This window comes from Sturnira hondurensis, unplaced genomic scaffold (genome assembly GCF_014824575.4).
Source record: "Sturnira hondurensis isolate 20B ecotype Veracruz unplaced genomic scaffold, ASM1482457v3 Scaffold0002638, whole genome shotgun sequence".
NCBI lineage: Eukaryota > Metazoa > Chordata > Mammalia > Chiroptera > Phyllostomidae > Sturnira > Sturnira hondurensis.
Window position 1 is genome coordinate 11,884,177 of NW_028075269.1, and position 24,491 is coordinate 11,908,667.

Below are 24,491 nucleotides of genomic sequence, written 5' to 3' on the forward strand. Positions count from 1 at the left end.
CGTGGCATATTTTCCCATTTCCATTCACTTTTCTGCTTGGCGCCTATGCGCATAATGCAGCCGGGTGCCCTCTTCTGTGAGGGTATGAAAACTGCCACTTTGTCTGTGCTTATTGTGAATGTGGTCAATGATTCTACACTTGACTTTTCTTAACTTGTGAAATAGAGCTGATAGTTGCGTAGTTCTGAAAAGACTGTTGTATTATAGTTCTGAAAAGAGTCTGGTATTATTTAGGTATCAAAATGAAGTTTGAAAGAACTAGGGTGGATTTGCAAATAACCTTTCCACAAAAGGCATTGATGCTGATTTTGTCATGATCCTGCTGTTGGGTGCATCTCCTGCTCCAGCCCTATCATTCTGGGTGACAGTATGCCTCTTGTTTTTCTTGGATATCTGCTGTGATGGTGGTCGGTTCCCTATGGTGTTTCTCTACTGAATCTGTGCGTCTTGTTTTTCTCTCACCGGCTATGGATGGCTTGCTGGTGGAACGCTTTGTACTTGATGGGACTACTATAAGTATTTGCAGAAATGTCTTGGCAAATTGTGTGGCGTTTATGGAGAGATATTCTTTCTTAGAATCACTAATAGGAAAGCTCTGGATGTCCTGAGTATCTCTTTCCCCCCAAAACTATTAATGAAATGAAGGGATCGTCATGAGGTAACTTCTTTGTGTACCTCTCCATCCTGAGGATCAACATGTAACACACTTGCCAGTGACACAAATTCCCTGGACTTTCAAGTGCAAAGGGCCAATACTGGCTGCGTGGATGGGCAACGCTCTGCCGTCTTTGGTTCTCCTTGGTGGAGGGCTGGTACTTTCTAAAGCATTCTTCCTCCTGCTACAACTTCTTTGGCTCCTTCCGAAGATCTCATGTTCTAATCCCAACGTATTCTGTGACAGAATGCAAAGGACACTGGGATGCTTAACCATATGGCTGAATTGAGCTGAAGGCACTCTCTGCTTTCCTTCCATTTCCACTCAACCATCTATACAACTTGGTGTAGATGACTCACTATATAGACCAAAGAAGGGAAAAAAGTGCAAAACAGGTGGTGAAGGCTGAAGAAATACCATTTTCCTAATAACTTCAATCATCATTATCACAGCTGCAACCACACCACGGGTTTCTCACATCCCAACACAGACCCAGGATGGGAACAAGTGGAGCCCCGGCCTTTTCACTCCAGAAGTATTGCTTCAGACAACCCCAAGGATGACTGGTAATGGGATATGCCTTCTTAATGAAAGATTTTCTTTCTCAGACTATGAGGCTGCAAAGGTCAATGGTTGGGACACACAGGAAATGTGGTGAATATCTCATCAAAAATTCTTAGAGAACCTTCATGATGCTACTCAATTCGACTTAGGGATCATTTATCAATCATACCATCTGGGCACGAGATATGTTATGTTGTTCTGTTATAAAATGAATACAATAGGATGGTTTATGGCACTGCTCTTGAGAAAGTGGTTATAGTGGAATAACAGGTCATCGTTAAGAAATTCCTTGCCCATTGTTTTGTTCTTGGGAGAGATCAGTAAAGACAGTCGAAAGTGTTGATGGCAGATGCTGTGGCACTGAGCATCGCGTACTTTAATGGGAGAACAGAACCATCAAAGGTTGATTGATAAACAGTCACAGTGCATGTAACCATCATCACAACAGATGTGGACAGAAATGGCACCACTGATGATGGCGAAAAGTGGACCCAGGAGCCACAGCCCCCTCTCATTCACCGTGAACAACATGACGAAGAGGAGACCCAGCGTTCTACAAGCACAAGTAAGAAGGATGGTGGTCGGCAGTTCCGAGTTAGATGAGCTAGTGAAGCCCTTCCAAAGAATAGGAAAGACTGTAGGCATTGCCACATCTCTTTTCGCACAGTCATTTTTTTTTTAGCCCAGAGCATGAAAATCTGCCGAATCTGCACACAAGTTTTAGAAATTGGAAGAAAAATGTTAACTTCTCAGGTTTCCCAAAAGGCCAAAATATTTAAAAAGTGAAATTTAAAAAAAAAGTCCTGAGATATGGTTTTTGTGTTAGAGATTCCTAGAGGTTCCAGTCGGGTGATTTTTGTGTGTTTGTGAAAATGTATAATGAAGAGTTTGCTCTATTGATGCTTTGGGAATGGCATCTGGAAAGAAAACTTGACTGGTGCATTGTTCTTTGGAATCCTTCTTTTCTTTTTAAAGATTTTCTTCATGGAATCTTTATTTTCTGTGAAGACCTTGGATGAGTCCAGTTTCTTCTTAACCTTCTTTTCCTCACTGCATTGCACAAAGGCATCCCTTACGCTCTTTAGAGAAAAGTCAGTAGCTCAGATGGTCTACATTTGAATTCTATGGCTAATCTTTTTTTTTGTTTAAGCCTATGCCCTTATTTCTATTTATTTCTACTTATGTGCAAACATCTCGGGTTTTCTCAAACATTTCTAAGTCCACTACTAGATGATGAGGATAGGAAAAAAATGTAAGAAGTATATACTCTTCTTTCATCTATTTCTTGGAGAAATGCCTATCATGTTTGGAATAAAAGAAGCTTTAATTTAGGATAACAGCCTGTGGCATTTTTTAAAGTATGCCCCAGCCTCAAAGCTGTGGATATCTCTAAAGCAAAAATGTAAGAAGCATCCACTTAGAATCCAAAGGGAGAAGCCAAAGATGCTTGGCGATCCCCGGGTTGAGGGATGTTTTCAGAAAACAAAAAACACTTCATACATTAGCTAAGACATTAGTTAAGAAGTCGTAGACATTGTACTGAACACATCCAACATGCCTACCTCTCACTCCTTACCCTGATCGATTTTGCTGCATACATGAGAATTAGGGACTGAGTTAAGAACAGGGTCTTCTGCTAAAAGAGAGAAATAAATGAGAATGGTATTCTGTACCAGTCCTCTGTACCAGTTTGTGTTTAAAAAACTGAGAGCTACTTAAGAGGCTTAGAATTAATGAGACTGTTGTCAGAAGGTGGTAGTGGGTCAAGGGGCATCATTACTGAAAGGCAGTGGAAAAACCAGACATAGCAGAACCTACCGGAGGGGGAGCCCACCAGCCTTAGTAATTCTCTTACCAGCACTTGCAAAACATGAAGAGATTCTGGTTGGTGACCTCTGGCCTTTACCAAAGGAATATTACAGCACAATAGACATGTCAAAGAGTTATGAGACTACATGATAGGACTGAAGAAGGCCCTGGAGAAAATGGATAAAACCATTGAGTATTATACAGAAATGACCCTATTACTGATTTTAGGACAAACCTTAAATAGTAAGTAAAGATATCATAATGTTATTGGAAGAAAATGGCAAAAGTGCAAACATTTAATTTATTCTTGGCTTAAGAATTTTCATATGATTCAATAAATGTAAAAAGGCTTATTTTAAAGATTGTTACGCTTTCTAGAAGAGAGTCAGATTTTACAATGGAAATCCTACTCTTTTAACCCACGTGGTGAAAACAATAGGGGGTTACTGGATATTTAAAGGATCACGTTGTTTGTAAAAATAATGACAGAAGGTGTGTAGCGTGGTGTGCATGTGCACTCATATGTATGCATGCATTTCTTTTCCTTTTTAAAACTTCCATAGGCAGTTTATGTTTGGGTTAATGTTTTCCTGTTCTGTAATTGCACTCAATATCTTTTCTAACCTCATTACTTGTCAGAAGGCAGTGATTTAGTCAGTGGGAAGTAAAACTTAAGATTTGGGGACTTTTTTTTAACTCCCATCTGATAACAAGTTAACCCCAGGACTATTTTGGCCAATTCTAGGGTAAAATTTTATTTTTTAAATATTTATGATACTATGAAATCACACATATTTTCTAAAATAATGAGATACAACCAGTTTTACATGTTGCAAAGTCTACTTTGACTCATCAAGCTCTCGGCAAGAGCTCTCTTTATCTTGAGAACTAAACATTTGCTACAACTAGTTGCCCTAAATGAAAATGTCAGTGATTTTTCATTTTCCCATGGGTACCCTGGTACAATTTTATTCCATTCATTTTGTCCTTTTAAAAACTGAACAACTACAACACTGAGTGGTTGTGAAATGTTAAGCCTGTCGCACATTGCTATTGTTTATATAATGCCAAACACTGGCAAAAATAGTTTTCTTGCACCAAGTTAATTTTGTTAAAAGATGCATTTGGCAATTTTAGATGCCACATAAGCATAACCTAAACATATGCTGGTGAAGGAGCATCCCAGTCATTCCCAACATCCTTCATACCAGGCAAATCTACTTCTGGGGCACCTCCAGGACTTGCGACGATGGGTCATGTGACCACCATTTCAGAAGGCCTCCTACTGGGCTATCTTGTCATCTATTGTTATGTAATATATTCCTTGTAACAAAATCGCATGAGCAAAGAGGATAATTCTTTGAACAATTCTCTCAGACGGGATCTATGAAGTCATAAACTTTAGTAAAATAAGAATAACACCGGGAATTCACAGACTGTGGTACAGATCTTCTTCTGTGACTTCGAGCAAATGAAATCTTCGCATCCTAGTTTTCCCAGCTGAAAAATTAAAGCCTTGAGCCATTTGATTTCTAATATCCCTTTTAGAAAATTCATGGCCTCTCTCTCCTTCCTGTTTTCTTTTTGTACCTTTGCTCCCCCATGTATATGCCCTTAAAATAGAAAGATATGTGTGGGCGAGGAAATCGAACAGGAATGGCTGACAGTTGAAATGCCTCTCACAGCTCTGGCAACGCCTAGTAGTACCGTGGAAGACACGGCCACCCAGAGAGAGCAGCGGTTTGCAAACAGATGGCACGGAGAGTATCTCCAAACGCCAGAGGGGACTCTCTATTCAACTGCAGGGACCAATGGAAATGGATGCTTTAACAAGTCAACTTGGGTGGCAACTTCCTCGTGGGTTAAATGTTGAACATTGAGGACACCGAACAAATAAGTTATTGAAGGAAATCTCACAAGATCTTAAGGTTCCTTAGTGAATTATGATGTGGTCAACACAGAGCCGGCCCTTAAATGCTCACAACAGATCACCGGGACAGGAATGGATATCAGCACATAAAGGAGACACAGTGTGCCTGTGTGTGTGTGTGTGACTTTCAGATCCAGTTTGGGGCATCCCTGGCGAGATTGTAGCAGATATTCTGCTCTTATAAAATACTCCCTTTCGTTTTATAAAGGAATCTACTGTATGATGTGGGTCCACACTTACAGATGGTTCTATAAAATGCTGGGCATGTTGAAAGCATTTGGTCAGAACCCCAATGTTGTAAGAAATGGAGCCAGACATTTTGAGAAAAATACCTGTCTGATATCATTTGGCCCTTAGTCATGTCTGTTTGGGGATTTCTCCTTGAACGTAGAAGGTTTTTTTCTTGATTTGCAAAAAACACAACTTCTCTGTTCTTGGATCATGGGATTGTGGAAATTGGACTCAATTCTTGTCACCATGTCTAAGCTCACTTCTATCTAAGCCAGATAACTTGATTCCGCCAGCTCCTATGCATGACTCTTTTGTCTCTGAGACAGAAACATTGAAATGCAATGTGGCTTGTAAAAGAATGTGAATTCCTTTGAAGAATGATATTCTCATTTAGCATCAGTAAGAAATAGCCCCAGGTTTCCATGTGCAATATGCAGTATAATGCATAATGCCCTTCCAGTGTGTGGCAACTTCTGAATATAGTCTTGGCAGAGCGATGGGGTCAGTAACTGGCTATGTGGTGTGGCTGGTTATTGCCAAGGACTACTATTGTGACCTTTTCTACCTTGTTGTTGGCACAGAATGGAGCAAAAGCATGTGCTGCATTCTTACATATCATTTATGCCACACATTTCACTGTTAGAAGGCAATACTTCTGATGGATTCCATTCATGCCTTTGAGATGGATGGCATTTACTTTCATGTTTATCTCATGAGAAGCTATTACCTGATTCCTTCTCTAAATTACTACCATCTACTCTGCATTTCTCTGGGATGTGGTTATCTCAGAATGATGTCATGTGCTTGGACTCTTATACTTCCTTCTTTTAGGGATGGTGGCTTAATGGTCAAGAACTACTCCTTCATCTTTACTTGATGTCTATAACTCATCTTCTAGGCACTGGAGAAGTCAGTAATGCCTTTGTGTCCTCCAGTTTGCATTCTGATTGCTAAGGCAATGAGAATGAATGAACTCATACCTACTAAAACATTCTGTGTTTATGCAATTTCCTGGCTTTTAATACCAGGAAAATGTTTTCAATGTCTTGTCTAGATAAAAAAGTATTTTAGAAAATTAATGTATCCCTAACTGCTCAACTAACACTTTAACAATTGCTTGAACTGCATGGTCACACAGCCTCAGCCAATGACAGCCATCCAAATCAAGAAATGACAACGCTGAGTCAAGAGGACAGTTCCTGGACTTCTTTCTTGGACCCAATCTCACATCCAATGGGACGAGGTCATCAAACAGAAACCATGGGTAATAGCACTTGAGCTTTTTTTATATTATATGTTTTGAAAGCTACCAAATGGCTAGTTTCCTAGAAATATGTCCCAGGTTTTAGACCAGTCTACTTTCTTAAGAAGGAAATTGAAGTTTCCTTAAAAATTCCTTTTCTTTGTAGAAGTGATATGCTCATTTATCTGAATGTGAGGTCCAGAGCTGACAGTGAAGACTCTGGCAGGAAAGTTAAAGAAGAGTTAGTCCTAAAATGATGGGAGTGGAAGCCATTTCCTCTGAAGAAGGAGCAGTATCAACAGTTCTGTTTCACTTACTCCTAAGTGCAGGGTTTTTAAAAAGTCAAGTGATGGGTTCCGTGACTATCTCCATTGTAGGCCCAAAGATAAAACTTGCCTTTGGTAGAGAAATCTTAGAGGGCAAAAAATTGCTGAGTGCTTATTCTGAACAAATGACTAAAAGGCTCAGAAAACTTTACTATTGATTCTTGCCACATGTAGAGATAGATATGGTACCAAGTGATGTAAAATTTAGACCATTCTTGGCCCTCCATAAATGTTTGTGAATTTCCTAAGGGGACAACTTTTCCAGAGAATGCAATCTCTGTTTTCTTAAACTACATTCTTACCTATAAGCTATTTAAAAAAAATTGAAGAAGAGAGAATGAAAAGATTCTAGTTGTAGTTCTATAGAAATGGAGCATTGTGATTTTATCTGACTAATTCATATATTTAAAAAGAATCCTTCCTTTATCAGAGCAGATGACAACATTCCTTAGAGAAACTGCAAGAGTTGGTACCAGGTGATGCCCCTCTTTTCTCAGTCTGTGTTTGAAGTTAAAGAATCCACGTTTGCTACCATACCCATGAATAGTTACTCAAGTTTTATTTTGTTATTGAACAAGATGTCTTGGTCGCAGAAATGTAACATTCCAAAAAAGGAGATAAGCCAAAGTACCAATATGGGGATGTGGGTTATTACTCATGACATTGAGTAATCAGAATCCAAAGTGCAAAAAGATGCGTAACATGAACATTATCAAAATGAGCTCTAAGAGCACAGTGACCCCATCTCTTGGTAGTGAATTGGAAATGAATCCAAAAGGTTTTATGGTTTAGTTTCTTTAGAACCCCATAACTATGTCATTCCCAAATAGTAATGATAAGATATCACCAAATATTAGTGATTAGAAACGACATGGTATTAAATATCTGCTAGTGTGTGAAGCATGTGGAGACACAACAATGTATAAGTCATGGCCTATGTTCTTAAGGAACTTAAAATTTAACTGAGAAAAGAAAACATTTAGCATCAAAATAGGTTCATCAACAGGGGACAGCAAGTAATAGATGACAAATGAATGCGGCCAACAATAACACCCAAAAATCCAGAGGACCCTGCAGAGAGTATCAGAGAAAGGAAGTCAGGGAAAGTTTTCGTAGGAAGAAGACTCAGGTAAGGGAAGCATAAGGGAAAGAAAGCTAAGAAATGAATTCGTTAGAGTGAACAGACCCATTGGTCCGAATGGAAGACAAGTTTGAATGGCCGGGTTGTAGTCACACACAGACCCACACGCGTTTGTACACAGTGGCTGCTGGTGATAGGCATTGGAGAGAACAATGCCATTAGAATAACTTCAGAATCAGTATTGTCTTCTTGCTGATGAACAGAGAGAGATTCTGTTAAATTGGTGAGATTGTCCAGGGCAATAAAATTGTCTGACACCATAGAAGGGTGTGATATCTCTGGTGAAAGATTCTGTTTATGAGAGGGATGATAAAGGAGGAAGTCCAGAGACCACCACCAGGCACGACCTTTTCTGGGAGAGTATCCAGTTTGGGTTTTGATTTGGGCTAGCTAACCTGTTGTTGTTTTTCAATCTGGGATAATGAGTCCGCCATGTTTGTTTGTTTGTTTCTGATGAAGATTTGATTTTCTTCTCTTTTTGTGTGGGAAGACTACGGTGTAGATGTGGGTGCCCAATATTCCAGTTTTTCCCTCTGGAGTCATCTGGAACTGGTTAAGTCTCTCTGGAGGCAGCGGTGTGGGCGGACTTTGAATCGGAGAGCCAACAATAATGATGGTGTTTATGGGTCGTTTGGCCTTTACTTCACTCGGGACTTGTTATTTCAACAGAATTGATTTGTGATCATTATTTTAAAAGCATTTGTAAATATTTCAGTGAACTGTCTTACCACTCAGCATTGCACATGTTAATCTCCAAAGACGCTGCACATGTGTGCTTACAGGGTGACCGACCCACTGACACCCACTGCTGCTTATTTCTTGTCCCCAAATACTTCCCGTGGCTTCTGCCTAGGTAGTACTGGGTGATGAGTTTGTGTTGTATTTGCACACTCACTATAGGAAGTGGAAGAGGACCAAATGAGGGAAGAAGCCTATAAAAAAAGTATTTTTGCCAAGTAAGGGCTATGTCACGAGATGGTCGCTAGACCAGTGAACTTTTTCCTCCCCCCATGTGGCAGGTTCCATATGTCTATAAGAAAGGCAATATGTCCAGAATTGAATAAGTCACACATGGTTTATATGGGTCTCTGCAAGTTTGTGTTTAGAGTCTTTCCAGACTCAGCAAAAATAAAGAAAATTGTATCTTTCATACAACTCAAACCCTTAAGTGAAAGCCAGTTACTTTCTGCGATGTTCTTTTTGAAGAAACCATAACCTATTCCAAGTCTGGAGACATGACTTTGTGCTTTCTTTACTTTTATCCAGGTTTGAATGCAAGAATAATGTAGCTCTAGATCATAAGCCATCCTGAAGTAGTAGTTTAGGAAATCAAACAGTAACACTGATTTAATTCCTTCAGATGTGGACACCAGCCACAGTACAACACTCCAGCCTCCTGCAGATCCAAATGCAGGTTTGGTGGAAGACAGGACAGACTCTCTTGCAGTGACAACCCGTAAGGATAATGACACTCAGCCCTCTATAAGACCTATGTTTCTGCTTTAGTTCTTGCTCACACTGGCCCCGATTCATAGCTTGGTGGTGGAATGGTGCATTTATCGCTTTTCATTGCTTTCTGGCTCATCTCAGCCCAAAGCATAAAAGCTGCCTTCATTTCTATGGTTTTTTGGTGGAGTTCTTTAACTGTGATTTTTCCATCATTCTTGGTACTTTCTAGATTCAGTGACTTTATGTTAAAAAAAGGGTGGGGGAGTGGGGCTCCATTCACCTTAATTTTCCTTCCCTAAGTAGTAATGGCATTGTCATCCAAGCCCGTGGTTAGGACAGTGATTTCTCTATGTTTTAAATGACCATCTCCTTTTGATTCCCATGTCTTCTTCCATCAAGGCAGAAGAGGGGTAGGATTGTTTTACTACTTGTGCAAAGACAGTTTGGGGATGGATAATGATAGAAAGTAGGGAAATCACATCGGCCCACAGAAGAGGGGCAAGGCATGCTGTTGAGAGTTAACAAAGGCAGCAGGGCCTGGGTACAAAAGGAGAACGTTTGCTGATCCCTCTCCCTATCACGGAACATTTGGTGGAAGCAAGGCTAAGCTTCTGGTAGCCTTAATTTCCACTCTGTGTACAGAGCTATCCTAGACATCAGCCTAAGGTCATCCATAATCTTTTGACAGGCTGTGAAAGAAATCCAGAATTAAGAGACCTCATTTCACTGCTTGCTGCACGTAATGGACAAGGCTCTTTATGCGAACCCCTTTAGGCAAAGGGAAAAATCGGCAAGCATGTGTTGATCGTCCTAAATGTAAATAGCACAGGGTTAAACGTTAAAGGAGATGCAAATAAGCTAAAAGGGTCTCTGCCAATAGAGGGTCTTGAATCTCCGCTTTATGTCCCTTTCGTTTTAATGTTGGGTTGGGATTTGGTGAGGGTCTTCCTCCTGGCTGTCACGTTTACTTGGTGGTGGACATGGCTGTGGGTGTGCTTTATGGAGTGCTTGCACCTGTAACTCAGAGGTCAGTACTTTTCTTAGAAGAACACAAAGGAAATGAACTCAAAACAGTCAAAGCAAATTCAGAGGTGGGCAATGGCTCAACCTCTAATTGCAGATACCATAGTGAGGCCCTGTGTTTGCTCAGGCAAGCGTTCCCTGGCGTCTCAACGTGGCCATGAGAATCCCGGTCCACAGATGAGATCAAAAACCTAATAATAGAGTAAAACAGTAACTTTAATTTAATGTTCTTTAGGATGGACTAAAGCATTTCCTTTTGTAAATTGGATCTGAGTTACTCGAGCAAATTATTCTACCTGAACTTCTTCCTCTCTGGTGGTTACAGGCATACTGTGCTATCATGCTGATTATTTTCCCAACAGTCACACTTCTTGACACACACCTGGGTGCTCTTGATTGTTGATAGGTGCCTGGGGAGTCAAACGTTTCTTTTTCTCTGTCTCTATGTCCTCTGCTTTTCCTGAGTGACTGGTAGCAATGTTACAACTGGGTCCGGGTGATCCAGGATAGACCAAGTTTTGCCTCAGGCTTTACATTTGCACCGTATCTTTGTTGATGATACTGAAAAAAAAAAACCCCGAATGTGTCTCAGGAGCCAACTAGGGACAAAACAGAACTCTTTCGTACATTTTCATCCATCAGAGGAGAATGGCATGCACAAAGCTTGGGATTCTTGTGCCTCTATCTGTCTGACCCAGTAGGGCTAGATCCCACCTGCCAGCAGATAACAGGGTTTGTTTCAGGGCTCCAAACTAATGCTGGATTCATCCCTCCTTGAAACAGAGCAGAGTCATACTCAGAGCTTCTCTACATCACGTGGAGGCTTGGAAGAAGATAAAGAGCAGCCCCTGACTTCTACTGCACCATCTAGCAGTGAGGATGGTAAAGCCTGCTTGGCTCCTGCTGTGGGTGTCTGCGCGGTGCTGTTGGTGGAGGTGCATTCATGGACTGTTGTTAATGTTGTTACCTCTGATGAGGGGTGCTGGTGATGGGTTTCTGAGTCCTCTGCTTTGTAGACCTTTTAGGAGCCATGTACATTAAATGCAACTATATTTCTTCATCTTAGAGGTCAGGTTTCTTAAATTCTAGAGTTAGATTGCTTATTTATGATTTATAACTGACTTCCATTGCTCTCTATTTTCCTTTCATTAAGTAACATTATTTTGCAATTTATCCTCTGGACCATACATAAATTGATGGTGCTGATGAGAAGAGGCAGAGCCCTCTGGTAAAGCAGAAAGATGAAACCCCGGCTCTTTAAACACTTGCATTGGCTATTCCAATCCCAGACTGCGTAATTTTACCTTTTAATTCAATCATATGTTTCCTCCACTTCATCAAAGGTGGGTTTAATTGAGTAAGAGCTCAAGATTATCAGTGTCATAGTTGTAGTGGCATAAAACATACCTTAATAACCCAGGCAGATATTACAACAAATGTCTGGGTATTAGAATCACCAGCATCTCTCTCGTTGAGTGAGTCCAGGTGGTGTCAATTGCAAAATATAGATTCTGAGCAAGAGTGTAACAAACCACACTCTCTTTTGCTCTGTGTTCATGCATAACAAGCGGAAAACATTTGCAGCAATTGCACGTTTTTAAGACACGCACATGATGGGTGGTGGTCTTATTGTACAGTTGTGGGTTTACCATTCATTCCACGTCACACAGCTAGGGATGATGGCAAAGGTGGAAGAACAGTTGGGAATCTTCCCGAAGACTCGGCGACCTCAGCGGAAGGTTATCCTCCTCATGCCCCAGACACAAAGGAGTACACAACCCTCCCCCCAGTGACCCCTGCTAACACGGGGGCCCCTGCAGTTGCTGAAGTTACTACTGTTGGAGACTCCAACGGGCATGTTGACCTTTCCTTCTCAGGTAATCGGACCATTTGCTACCTGGTTTGCTTTCTTTATGTGGAAAACGACACATACTTTCATGGTGCAGGGGTCATTTTCTGTGCAGGTGGTGATTAGACTGATTGGTGACATGAGAACAACTGTTGTCATGTTATCATTCTAGTGTCGGCAAACTTACATTTAGTTTAGATGAAGAATGCTTTCATTTGCCAGTGTAATTTCCATTTATTTTTGTGGCTTGGTTGTTATGGTAGAATTTCTTTCTTTGCCTTGTTACTGATCTTGTGACGTAGGAAGCTGATCTATGTGAAATTGATATTTTGGTAGGTCAGAGAAGTTAAATATTAGCTGCCTTATTTGATCCAGCCAATAGCGTGCTGCTTATTTGTTAAGGTTTTACCCCCCATGTGAACAATTCCCACACACTAATACCTTCTCTCTGAAGTCATTACCTCCTGTTGGTGATGGATTGGTGAATTTTTCCTTTGGTGGAGGGCTTGTGGATAAACCTCTCCTAGTTATGATGCACTGTTAAAACGTTACGACATAATCTACTATTAATGAATAGGCACCATTTTTCTTGCGGTAATGGCAAAGAGGGGGCCGAAGATGACTTCGGCTGGACCTGGACCTAGAATGAGACTTTTTCTTTTCACGTAAACAGTCCTCCCTACTTTTGCTTTTCTTTGTTTCTCCATTTGCAGGAAAAAATTAACATTGTAGAAAGTGGAACTAGAAGATACCTACTCTGGCTAAGAAGCTAAAATCATTGTCTCCTTTCCTGGTGCCAGTTATTCAAGGCCCTCTCACCACTCAAGCACTGTGGCCTGTTAAAGATCAGTGATTTTAAATACAGAGTAGTCCCCTCCTTCTATCTATGGGTTTGCTCTCCACAGTTCCGTTACCCATGGTCAACTGTGGTCAAGTGAAAATATTAAATGGAAAATTCCAGAAATAAATAATTTATAAGTTTTAATTTATGTACTATTCATAGTAGCGTGATGAAATCTCATGCTGTTCTGCTCTGTCCCCACCAGGGATGTGAGTCATCTCTTGTCCAGTGTACCCACACTATTCATGCTGCCCACCCCTTGGTCGCTTAGTCGCCATCTGGGTTCTCAGTTCGACTGTCATGAGATCACAGTGCTTGTGCTCAAGTAATTCTTATTCTACTCACCAATGCCACATGCACGTAACTTTTATTATGGTGTGTTGCTATGATTGTTCTAGTTTATTGTTAGGTACTGCTGTTCATTCCTTACCATGCCTAATTTATAAATTAAACTTTATCATAGATTTGCATGTATAGGAAAAATATGATACACGTACTGCCAAAAAGTATATAGCAGCCCCTCCTTATTCACTGTGGCTATGTCCCAAGACCCCCCCAGTGGATGTGTGAAAACTGCAGATAACACCGAACCCTATATGCGCCAGGTTCCTTCCCCCGCTCCCCAAGGAAGAATAAATCGTACGAGAACTCATTACACAAAAGAGACGGCAGCTGCGGTGCTCTCGCCGACGTGGTGACGGAACCCGGAATGCCACATGCATGGCTTCCGCCCTCTGGGATGCCCGCCCCAGGCTTCGGGGAAACAGCCTTAGCAAGCTCTGACCTTGGCAATATCGGCCCGACAGAACCCGTCACAGCGTTTGGTTCTTTATTCAGAGTGGTTCTGTTTTCAGTTATTGAAAATTCCAAGTGTCGTTGTCGGTATTCTTCTGTAGGGCTGACTCGCAGAGCACTGCCTAATAATCTCTTGGCAAAAATAAGGCCTGTCGTGCACACCAATGAATTTAAAGTTTAAGTGGCAATTTTAATAGTTACAGTAGCCTAGAAGGATTACATCGATTATTTGTTAGTAAAAAAGATACTTTTTCCAAAATTGATACCCACGTACTCTCATTTCTTCTACATTCTATCCGGTACCAACCGATTTTCCATGGTTCCCCATGGATTACATGCTCAGTAAGTGATCTGACTCTCATTTTTTATTTTCTTCCAAAACATTCAGATAACTGCTCATTTCTTCCAAAACATTTCTCTTGGTCTTTTTATTTAATCTTAAAGATTTAAAACACTTGGAATTGTGGTGGTGATGGTGGTGGTGGTGGTGGTGGTGATGATGGTGGCGGGGATGGTAGTAACGGTACTGGTGGTGATGCCAGTGGTGGTATTGGGGCATCTGGCATTTCAGCAGATGCTGTTTTTCGTTATTCTAACCATCAGCCGGGGAACAAAGCAGTCTGTCTCCTCTATATAATTACATGCCGCCTACCTCCACCTGACAGGCAATGGTGGTGATCAGACTATGGTATATTCCTGATAGGTACCATTATAATGGGTGAGTATAGTCATTTTACGAAACCATTGTCCTGTTTTGGGTTGTTTTACGGTTCAAGTATAGTTTTGAAAAATGTGTGGGGAGGAGGGAGAAAACCAAGAGCTTCCATGTGCTAAATCCAAGGTCTGACATGTGGATCCAGAGTTTGGCAATTCATGAAGGTGCAACTTAAAGCCTGTCCATGATGGATGTTTGAGAAGATGGATTATGTTAACTCTTGGTGTTGAACATGCCGATTTCACTTCTGAAAAATATATTTCTATTTGAAACATATTCTAATTAGTCACGCAGTAGCTATCATTTTTCCATTTCTTTTTCACTTATTTTCAGACATTTTTCAAATCAGCTGTTGACTTTTCTCTCTGAATCTTTACATAATTCAACCCCTCGATTGCCACCAAAACCTTGTCTATTCCTTGCCTCAGAGAACTCTCTTTGAATGTCTCATGCCCTCAGCCCCAGATCCATTCCCAGGGATCACACTTGTCCTAATTCAAAGCCTATTATAGTCTCTGTTTCAAAGACACAGTATCAAATCCCAACCTCAGACCTGTGGAGGCACCAGGATATTTCTGTTTGCATGTTACAGGTATGAGGTTTCTGTCAAAGCCATACTTCCTGTGGTCATTCTTGATGGTCTGTACTGAACTAACTCCTTAATTTTAATGAAAACTCTAGTGCATTCATCAGCGGAGTAAGAAATGAAGTGATCAATACTGTGAACCCATTCAAGGCTTCTTTTTCCTCATTTTGCTTCCCTTTGAAAGACTGAGCTTTGGGATGAAAGCAAAGTGCACAAAAATGCAAATGTGAGGAAATGCAGGTGGCAGGGTAACTGGAACGCACAGCACTGAACCTCCTCTGCTTGCTCCTTACAGGAGATCAAGACTCCTCTTCCGACTCCGCCGGGAAGCACCACACCACTCACGGATCCGAAGTAGACGGTGAGTTTGAGCTGCTTCGGTCATTGACTGTCAGTATCATTGCACCTGCTGATAGTTAGTGAAGTCGGAGTCAGTGTCTCTGGAAAAGGGGTCCTCACACTTTCTTAGCGTGCATCGCAATCATGGGGAGGGCTCATTCAATCACACGGCTGCGCCCTGTCCTTAAAGTTTCTCATTCTGCATGTCTAGGGCGGAGCCTGAGCATTTGTGCTTTCAGTAAGCATCCTCCCCCCCCCCACCCGCCCAGTGATGCTGATAATGCTAAAGCAGGGACTGTACTCTCAGAACTACCGCTTTGGAGAGAATTCTTCCATTTGAAAGGACCAGGGAGAATCCAAGCAGGGTCTCAATTCAACATTGGACTACACCAGAGTGATTAGAAGCATGTGTTTTGGAATAAGAAGGGCTTGGTTGGATTCCAGCTCCTCCTCGTACAAACTGGGGATGTTGCTTAAAGAATCTGAGACTCAATTTCCTAATCAATAAAATTTGGATAGTAATTATCACAGTGTATTACAATGGACCATATTAAACAGTTGGTCAATAGTCAAATATGAAATTAAACCTATTTCATATGTTTCACCTATTATTAACTCATTTAATCATCCTTCATACCCTGCAACCTACATAAGTACTATTATTATCCCAATATTACAGAGGACACGAAGGCTCAGAGACACTAAGCAACTTAGCCAAGTTGACATGACTAGTGGCTTGAGTGGCGGAGCCCCATTTCAAGTCCCAAGGTCCCATATCACCTCTCATAAGCACAGTCTGGAGGAAGCACTCTGTAATGACCGTAATTACCACCAGGCATGCCTTATTAAATGGATTCCTATTTGCTGTGACTCACATCTCACTCCTGGAAACGTTACTCCAGGCAGCAAAAGTCATGAAGCAGGTTTACTTGTGACCATGAATGCTGGGGCTGTGCTGGTGCTGTCATACCAAGGTGTCCCCGAGCATCATCAGTCCAGGTGGCCCTATGCAAGCCAGGTCATCCTTATGAACTATTGTCCTCCCCTTCACACTTCCATTGCAAGCCAGGTTGCCTCCAGACTTACACGTTCACACACTTAAAGCAAAATGAAGGCGAATATTTATGTGGTAGTGTTGGTGATAACCATTTACGTAAGAGGACAGGGGTGTGGGGGCTCATTAGAAATGCCTCTAAAATAATAACAGAAGTCCCAGGCTCTCTGGGGACCCAGGTAGGGCACTGAGCCTTTCCCAACCTCCAGTTCTGCACTTGAAAAAAGGAATCAGCACCCTGGCCTCAGTTACCTCCTAGAACTCTTGTGAAGAACATGAGGTGTCAGGAATTTGAAAGGATTTTGGAAATGATAGGGAATTGTGACTAAAAGGCAATGCTCTCAAAAATCAAGAGGCCCCAGCTACTCCAAGGGTGGTCCTTAGACCAGCAGCAGATGCATCACCTAGGAGCTGGTTGGAAATGCGGAATCCTCAGCCATCCTAGATCTGAATCAAGATCCTCCCCACCCCACTAGGTAGCTTGTGTAGATTAAGGCTTGAGAAAGCACTATCCTAGACTGCTTTTCTCACAGTTTAAAGCCTGTCGCATTATTTCTGTGCACACATCTCAGACTGGATCTCATCTCCAAACTGCAGTATCGAGTGTTCCTCTTTGCAGAACTTGCTTTCCCCACCAGCCCTGCCCAGGCTACATTTTCAGGCCTCTGAGAGTGCAAGGCAAGACCTGCTGTATCTCTTCCATCTCCTCGGCTTTTGCTTGAAGTGAGAACCAAGTGGGTGGGAGCGGTCTCTTTTGTTGGACTCCTGTGCAGGTGTCTGTTGTTCAAACAGGAGGTTTCATCTGGCTGTACACACGCCCAGATCTTTCCTTGCTGCAAGCGCTTTTTTTGGAATATAGAAATAAAGAAATTATGATTCATTAATGGCCTCCCTTTCAAATATCAAAGGCTGCTGTGAGTCAGGAAAAGACCAGCGAGAGTGACTATAGATCTGAGGTGGTTTGGAAGGCCAAAGAGCTCCAGTTTAAATGGCCCAAACCCCACAACCAGGGCAGGTGACCCCCTGCCAATGACCAAGAACTCCGGTCGGCAGGTAGAGAAAGTGTCCTGGACTTCTTCTGAGGTCTGTAAAGGGAGAGGCTGCTGTCAAACTGGCATGGGGTATGTTGGAACGGCCAGACACATGGTAGAATTTGAGTTTAACAAAAATGTCAAATTGCTTAAACAAGAGCCACCCCGCCCAAAATAACCACCCTGATCAAGACTCCACTGGCTTCTGTGCCCAGTTGGAAGGTTGGCTGTCTTCGGAGAGTGTTTCCTGTGAGGCCCAGCCCCCTTCTTGCACTGGCTGCCCAAACAGACAGCCCTGTTTTGTTCCGTTTTCTTCCCTTGCAGACCTGCGGGATTTGGCCATGGGGTTCCTTTTAGTAGGGAAAATAGAGTTCCATTTGGTGGGATCTTTTCCATTCTTGTTGTGAAGCAGTAAGGGAAGCATGAAAAAAAACACACAAAGAAAACCCAGAGCTTTCGTTTGGGTGAGTCCCTTCAGCAGCCTCCTGTTCTGACTTGTGGATTCTTTGTGTTGCGATGCTTCCTTTCGGTCTGAATTTTTTTTGTTTGTTTCCTTATTTCGTTTTGCAACAGAGGGAAATGTTCATTCTTCAAAAACAAAGCATGGTTCAATAATATATTAGCAGATTTCAACAGCAGATCAGCCTGATTGAACTGAACTCTGAGATCTCTTTCTTACAGCACTTTATAAATGCCTGTGGCTTGAGTGGGTAAATAGCTTTGCAGTGATGTGGAGGCTGGCCCCGTGTGCCACTCTGTAAGCCTGGTTATGCATGGGTTTTTCATAGATAGAAAGGGCCATGGCCCCCCACACCATTCCTTTATAATATTTATGCTCACTTCTATGACGACGTAGGATGTGATTTTAAGATTTGCTTTCGCCATTCTGGAGCATGTGAATCCCTTGGGGATCTTGTTAAAATGAAGATTCTGGTTCGGTACGTCTGGGGTGAGGCCTGAGATTAAGTGTTCCCAGCATTCTCCCACGTGATGGCCATGCTGCTGGCCTGGGGACCACGCTTTGAGTAGCAAGGTCCAAAATTAAAAATAGAAAACCACTACACACGATTACCAGTCTTGTGTACTCCTTCAAGCCTCTGTAGAATTATGATAAAGTGGATTCTAGCATCACCCCAATGAATAGTAAGAGAACGGAGACTTGGAGAGGGTCACTTGAGTCAGCACAGGTTCCTAGCAAGTGGTAGAAGCAGAACCTGAATCCAGGGTGGTACCACCCTGGAGCCCAAGGGCTTAAACCTTCATTAACAACAGTGCTACTCTAAAGTCTCGCGTTCTTTTTGAGAAATAGCATTTTTAAACCTTAGCCTGGATCAAACTGAAGTTTCCTGGGGACATCTCTTTCTTGTGGCACCTTGTGAATGTCTGTGGCTTGGATGTGTAAGCAGCTTTGCGGGACGCGGCGGCTGGCCCCGTGAGCTGCTCTGTAAGCCTGGTTATCCCAAACTTTGTCTGAGAGATGTTTTTCTCCTCAGGACACTCCAGTGGGAGCCAAGAAGGCGGGGCCAACACAACCTCTGGGCCCATAAGGAAACCTCAAATTCCAGGTGAGTTTCGAGCTGTGGGGAGAAAAATGATGCTAAACACAGGTCTCTTTGCATGTCCCAGAAAGGAAGAAGCAACCAGTTTGAAAGCACATCTTCCTAAATGTCCGACTCTTGAAACGGATTGATCCTCTTGGCAAGCTAAAGATGAATGCGAGCAAAAGAGAAGAAAAGATGGAACTTTTCCCCCCAGGATCCATAGACTGGCTGAGTTCATATTCACACTTGTCCCTGGTCTGCCCCAGTGCATCGCCATGTTAGTTCCTAAAGCTTCCTCCTCAGAGGAGTGATCACCCAGGGGACTCCAGGTCACCGCCAGGTCCCTCCTGTCCCAATTCAGTTTCCCCTTCATGTCTGGGGTTGGGGAAGACATGCGCAAAATTCCCCTGACATGGCAGACAGTGTATTGAGTAGAGTGAAAACATTCTCCTGGTCCCCAAGCTACTTTTTCTCAAGGGACCGTCCTCACTGATCCAAACAGAGGACAGTTTCAGAATATGTTACATGCGCAGTGAGGGGACTGAGACAGCTGGCCCTCTTGAGTGTCCAGATTTCAGTCTTCGGAAGCAACTGCTTTATTTGACTTGGGTTCGAAGTTGAGCATTTGTAATGGGGATTACAAAAAAGGAAGGGTTTTCGTAGGGTTGCAAATTATCCTTTTAACTCCTGCCCTTCAGAGGTCTCCAAACGGAGCCTTCCATGGGGAAAGGGAAGGATGCGGCATGTGCCTGCCCCCTGCCTCAGCTGGCCTGGGCACCGCTATAGGCAGAGCACGTGGAGAGGGAGTGGGCCGCCCAGGGGATGGGGTGGGTGCGATGTCATTTGCTATAATCAGGCAGCAGGATTCTTTCCAACCTGGGTGAGTGGGAATGTGGGGCATCTCTGAGCTAGAGACCCAGGACAGAACAGAGATGGTTCTCTCCTCTTGGCTTCCCCAATGCTCCTGACTCATGTAATGAGGTAGAGGTTAGCCAAAGGCAGCACTGAGCAGGAAATCAGAGGAGCACCAGGACCCCCAAAGATGAATGGACAGTGAGTGACTGTCCATCTTTCCTGTTTCCCAAGCTTAGTTCATTGCACAGATAGATACAGGGCCCACTTGGCAACTGAATTTATTCAAGTTGTCAAGTCATATCTTAATGTGTTAAAGCTTGATTTAAAACCATGTATATGACATTTTTATTAGTCCATGAGTGATGCATTAATTATTGCAGACATTTTAGAAAATGCTGCTTAAGAAAGGACAAAAATATAAATCACTTATTATCTACCTCACCATCCAGAAATATTGTGGTTACCATTTTCATATATGTCCTTCCTGTCATTTTTCAATGTAATTTATATGCGGAAATGTAATTATACCATACATGCTATTTAGTAAACCACCACTTTTGACTGGCTGGCCACAGCTTTCCAATGTCATTAAATATTAGGACATATATAGTTCATAATACAAGGACTCTAATTTATTCAATCTAGTTCATTCCTTATTGCTGGATACTAGGTCGTTTTCACCTTTTTCTATAAATAGTTCAGTAATAAATATCTTCATAGCTCATTCTAAGGCCCTATAATTTCCTGGAAGTGTAACTGCTCTATCAAAAGCATGTACGTTTTGAAGACTTGTGACAAGTTTTGCCAAATGACTCCCCAGTGAACACGCACAAGTTCAAACATCTGTAGGGCTGTCCTTCCCACTCACTAGTATGTGGCCTGCATTTTTAGGTGGATGCACTTATGTAGGAAAGGAATCTTCAAGAGAAGAATACATTTCTTTTACTTAATAATTACACCAAGGGCATCTGCAAGTCTCAACAGGTCATTCGACAATTTTTTTGGAAACTTGTTTCTCCTGGAGAGCCTTGGAAATTCCGACTGATGGTGAGAGATTAAAATAAGAGGCCGGCTGGAGAAACACCTAAAGAAAAATTGCTTTTCCAGTATTATTTGCCTACTGGCTGGGCCGTTTGGTCAGACACATCTGTAGTGCCTGCTGTGGTTCTTGTTCAGACCAGGTCTGTTTTGTGAAGTGTGTGTTCCTTTTCACAAAATGTATTTCCCAGTTTCATGGGTGTCTTCTCCTTTGCTCGCACCAGAATGGCTGATCATCTTGGCTTCCCTCCTGGCCCTGGCTTTGATTCTTGCAGTCTGCATTGCTGTCAACAGTCGAAGAAGGTAAGGGGATGCCCCTCGGAGACTTTGACTCCGGAAGGGCATCACTTAAACTTAGGCTCTGTGTCCTTGCTGCTCAGAGGAACCAGCAGCCTCAGCACCCTGGGGGCTTGTTAGAAATGCAGAACTTCCGGCCCCACCCAGACCTCCTGTATCAGAATCTGTTTAATCAAGGTCCTCAGATATTCATGTACCTGGGGCACTGCTTAAGAGGCACTGCTCTGGCACACTCTTTGGAAAAAAGACACCGTAATTATCTGTACCACTGCTTTTGAATATTGGCTGAATCTCTTGGGGATCTTCATTATTTTGGGATTAAAGCCCACTGAAACTTTATCTAATTCATCATAATTCATGGTGAATTATGAACTATCTTACCAGAAAGGCATAAAAGTATATATTTATTTATTTGTTTATTAAACACATACTTATTAAGTACATTCACAATACACAAAAACAGCATATAAAGATCCAGGGATTGATTATCCCCTGTCTGAGGCCCATGGAACTTTCTAGAAGCCTTACCTAAAACAGGCATTGAGTGTGTGTGTTTGTTTCGGGTTTTGTTTATGGTTTGTTTTCTGTAAGGACACGATTTTCTGTTTGCTGGAAACAGCGGTTCAAAGGACGGCCCTCCCCCCTCCCTACCTCCCCCAAGGCCTGTTGTTCCAGAAGTTATTTAAACAACACACACACCTGGTTGAGCTGCGCCCAGGCTCCAGGAACAGTGCCATGTGAAGTGAAGAAAAGTTCTAGCAACAGAGAAAATGGACTTTGACCGGGGCACTTCACAAATGCTGGTCTAAATCTCTTGCTTAAGATGCTTTCAAGAGGCGTTATTTTTCTCTGAGCGTATGCTTAGGAACATTAAACCTTTTGTAAGTGTCTCTTGAGGTTTGTCATAAAAGGTAAAAACTCTTATTTCCAAGTGAGGTCACCTTTATGGTGTCACTAGATCATCTAAGAGGCTAGAAAATACCACTAGGCTTGGGAGAAGAGAATAGCAAAATCTTTCTCACTGGCTTTTGGAAAATAACAAATACCCAATTCCATTGCTGTGTGCGGCCCAGGCAGTATTGCTAATTATTTGAAGAAATTAAATAAGGCTGTCTTACACAGGTACGAATTAATAAAAGTGCTATATTACAGTTGAACAACTGTGCTGTTATCTGTGTGTTTGAGGGCATAATAAAAATAATTAGCCAGGGCAGCTTATTGTATAAGGAACAAAAACTAGGAAAGGAAATCTGAAAGCCCTTTTAGTCTTCTTCTATGACTAAATGGAAAGATAGTTCTTAAAGTTGAATTGAAATAATGTGACTTAAGGGACCCCTTCCAGAGAATATTTATACTTGCCCTTGGCTTCCTTATTTTCTCTTAGGTTAGTTTTGTTAACTAAATATGAATTCCCTATTGTTGGAAATCAGTCCTTTTGTCCCAGGCCCTAGAAAGTATTGCCCCTGCTCACACACACACAGTTCATGAGTTCTGCACATGTCACCATAGAAACAGTGGCCCTTGATGTTGTTGACATGGGGGGGACCTCAGAGAACCATCACAACTGTCCCTGAGAGCAGCTGGAGTCCGTGCAGTGTGACTGCTTAGCTCACACATCATTGCCCATGGAGTCAGTGGTGAAAACAGGCCCCCGTTATGGCCCTCCCCCTCCCCCGAGACCAGCAGTCACCCTAGCAACAGGCAAACTGGGACTCACGGGATCAGCACAGGGAGGATCGCACTGGGGAAGGAGCCGCTTGGCTGCTGTAAAATGTCCTGATCCGATCGCCACAAACAGACTTGCCAGGCAGCTAAAAGGTGGTTATGAGGCTTCACAGACCCCTAAGGTGCACTTGGGTTGCTGAAGTTTTTTCTAATCCTCTTAAAGGCTTGGCCTTACTGCTTTGAGCACTGTGAGTTAGAGAGATGCAGAGTCCTGTGTTCATCCAAGAAAGTTTGGTTAAAAGCAGGGACCTACAACAGGCATGTGTTTAGTTGGGAAACATCGTTTGAAGGGCAGCTATAACTGTCAGCCCTGGGCAAGAGAAAGAGAAGATTCAAAACAAAAAGAATACCATCCTTTCCCTAAAAGAGTCTTGGGGTTTCATGGCAATATTGGCCTGTTGGGTTTGAGTCACCTAATATTCACTGAGCACACACTCTGTGCCAAGCACTGTTATATGCATTATGGCTAAAAGATAAAAGTGACAAAACATTAGTCACTGAAGGTGACATTCAAGGGTTGATCACAGGTTCCCATGACAGTGTCATCTTTGAGTGGCATCACCTTAAAGGTGCTGATTTAGAAGTCCTGTTATTTCCTTAGCTTTTTCCATCCCTGTCATAAGCCATGTCACCTTTTCTTGCTGTTCTTCAGGTAACCAGAGTCCTTGAATTGCAACTTGCCAGTGAAAATTGTACTTTATTCATGGTCTTTAAGAGCAAACAGTGGTTTTAGGAGTCCGTTGGATGGGTAGATAGATATTCAGTGAGGCCCAAGAGAAGAAGTTAGGTGCCTTTGCCTATAAGAATTTATCTGATTTGCATGGAGAGGGGGAAAAATGGGAGGGCCTGACCAGAAAAGGCTTCATAAAGCGAGAGTGATTCCAGGATGTTTGCACACTGCTCGTGCAGAAAAGGCCTTCACCGGGTTTCCCTCTCAGGGAAATCAGCGTCTTTTCTGTAAGCCCCAGTGGGGAGTCATCCACTGTCTACTTGGCAGGTCCCCTTTCTGAAGTTCCAGGATTCAGAATGTCCGCCTTCTCTCCAGCTGCAGCCTTGTTCTCCATAATCTGTGCCCACCCAGCCTCTTTCCGCCCTCTAGAACGGAGCTGTCCAACAGAACTTTCTGCGATGGCAGACAGGTTCCACACCTGTCCTGTCCCACACACAGCTGGGAATCACAGGCAGCTGCCGAGCACTCCAAATGTGGCTAGTTCAACTTCAGTGAATTTGAAATATGATTTTGTTTTAATTAGTTTAAATTTAAATAGCCATGTGTGGCTAGTGGTGACCGTATTGCATGACCTGGCTCTAGCACAAAGCAAAATAAGCCTCTAAATATCTTTAAGGATCGCCAGGTAGAAGAGACATAAGATTGGCTGTTAAGTTACTCACCTTCAGCCCCCCAAGTCTTTCAAGAGAAGTTCCTTCATGCTCTAAATGTATGTTACCTGGTT

General features: G+C 42.5%; 1 protein-coding gene across 10 annotated transcripts in view; it reads left to right on the plus strand.

Moving 5' to 3' along the window:
* CD44 (CD44 molecule (IN blood group)) overlaps positions 1–24,491 on the plus strand; it is an 85,669-nt gene that overhangs the window by 57,634 nt on the left and 3,544 nt on the right. For 2 of the 10 annotated variants that reach the window (XM_037040496.1, XM_037040497.1), the window contains exons 7-15: positions 1,108–1,221; positions 1,668–1,784; positions 6,328–6,453; positions 9,260–9,355; positions 11,155–11,253; positions 12,042–12,248; positions 15,453–15,518; positions 19,075–19,146; positions 21,240–21,318. In XM_037040496.1, coding sequence (XP_036896391.1) covers positions 1,108–1,221; positions 1,668–1,784; positions 6,328–6,453; positions 9,260–9,355; positions 11,155–11,253; positions 12,042–12,248; positions 15,453–15,518; positions 19,075–19,146; positions 21,240–21,318 — 976 coding nt within the window. The remainder of the gene's footprint in view (positions 1–1,107; positions 1,222–1,667; positions 1,785–6,327; positions 6,454–9,259; positions 9,356–11,154; positions 11,254–12,041; positions 12,249–15,452; positions 15,519–19,074; positions 19,147–21,239; positions 21,319–24,491) is intronic. The other 8 variants (XM_037040501.1, XM_037040502.1, XM_037040500.1 and 5 more) reach the window with 7 other exon arrangements.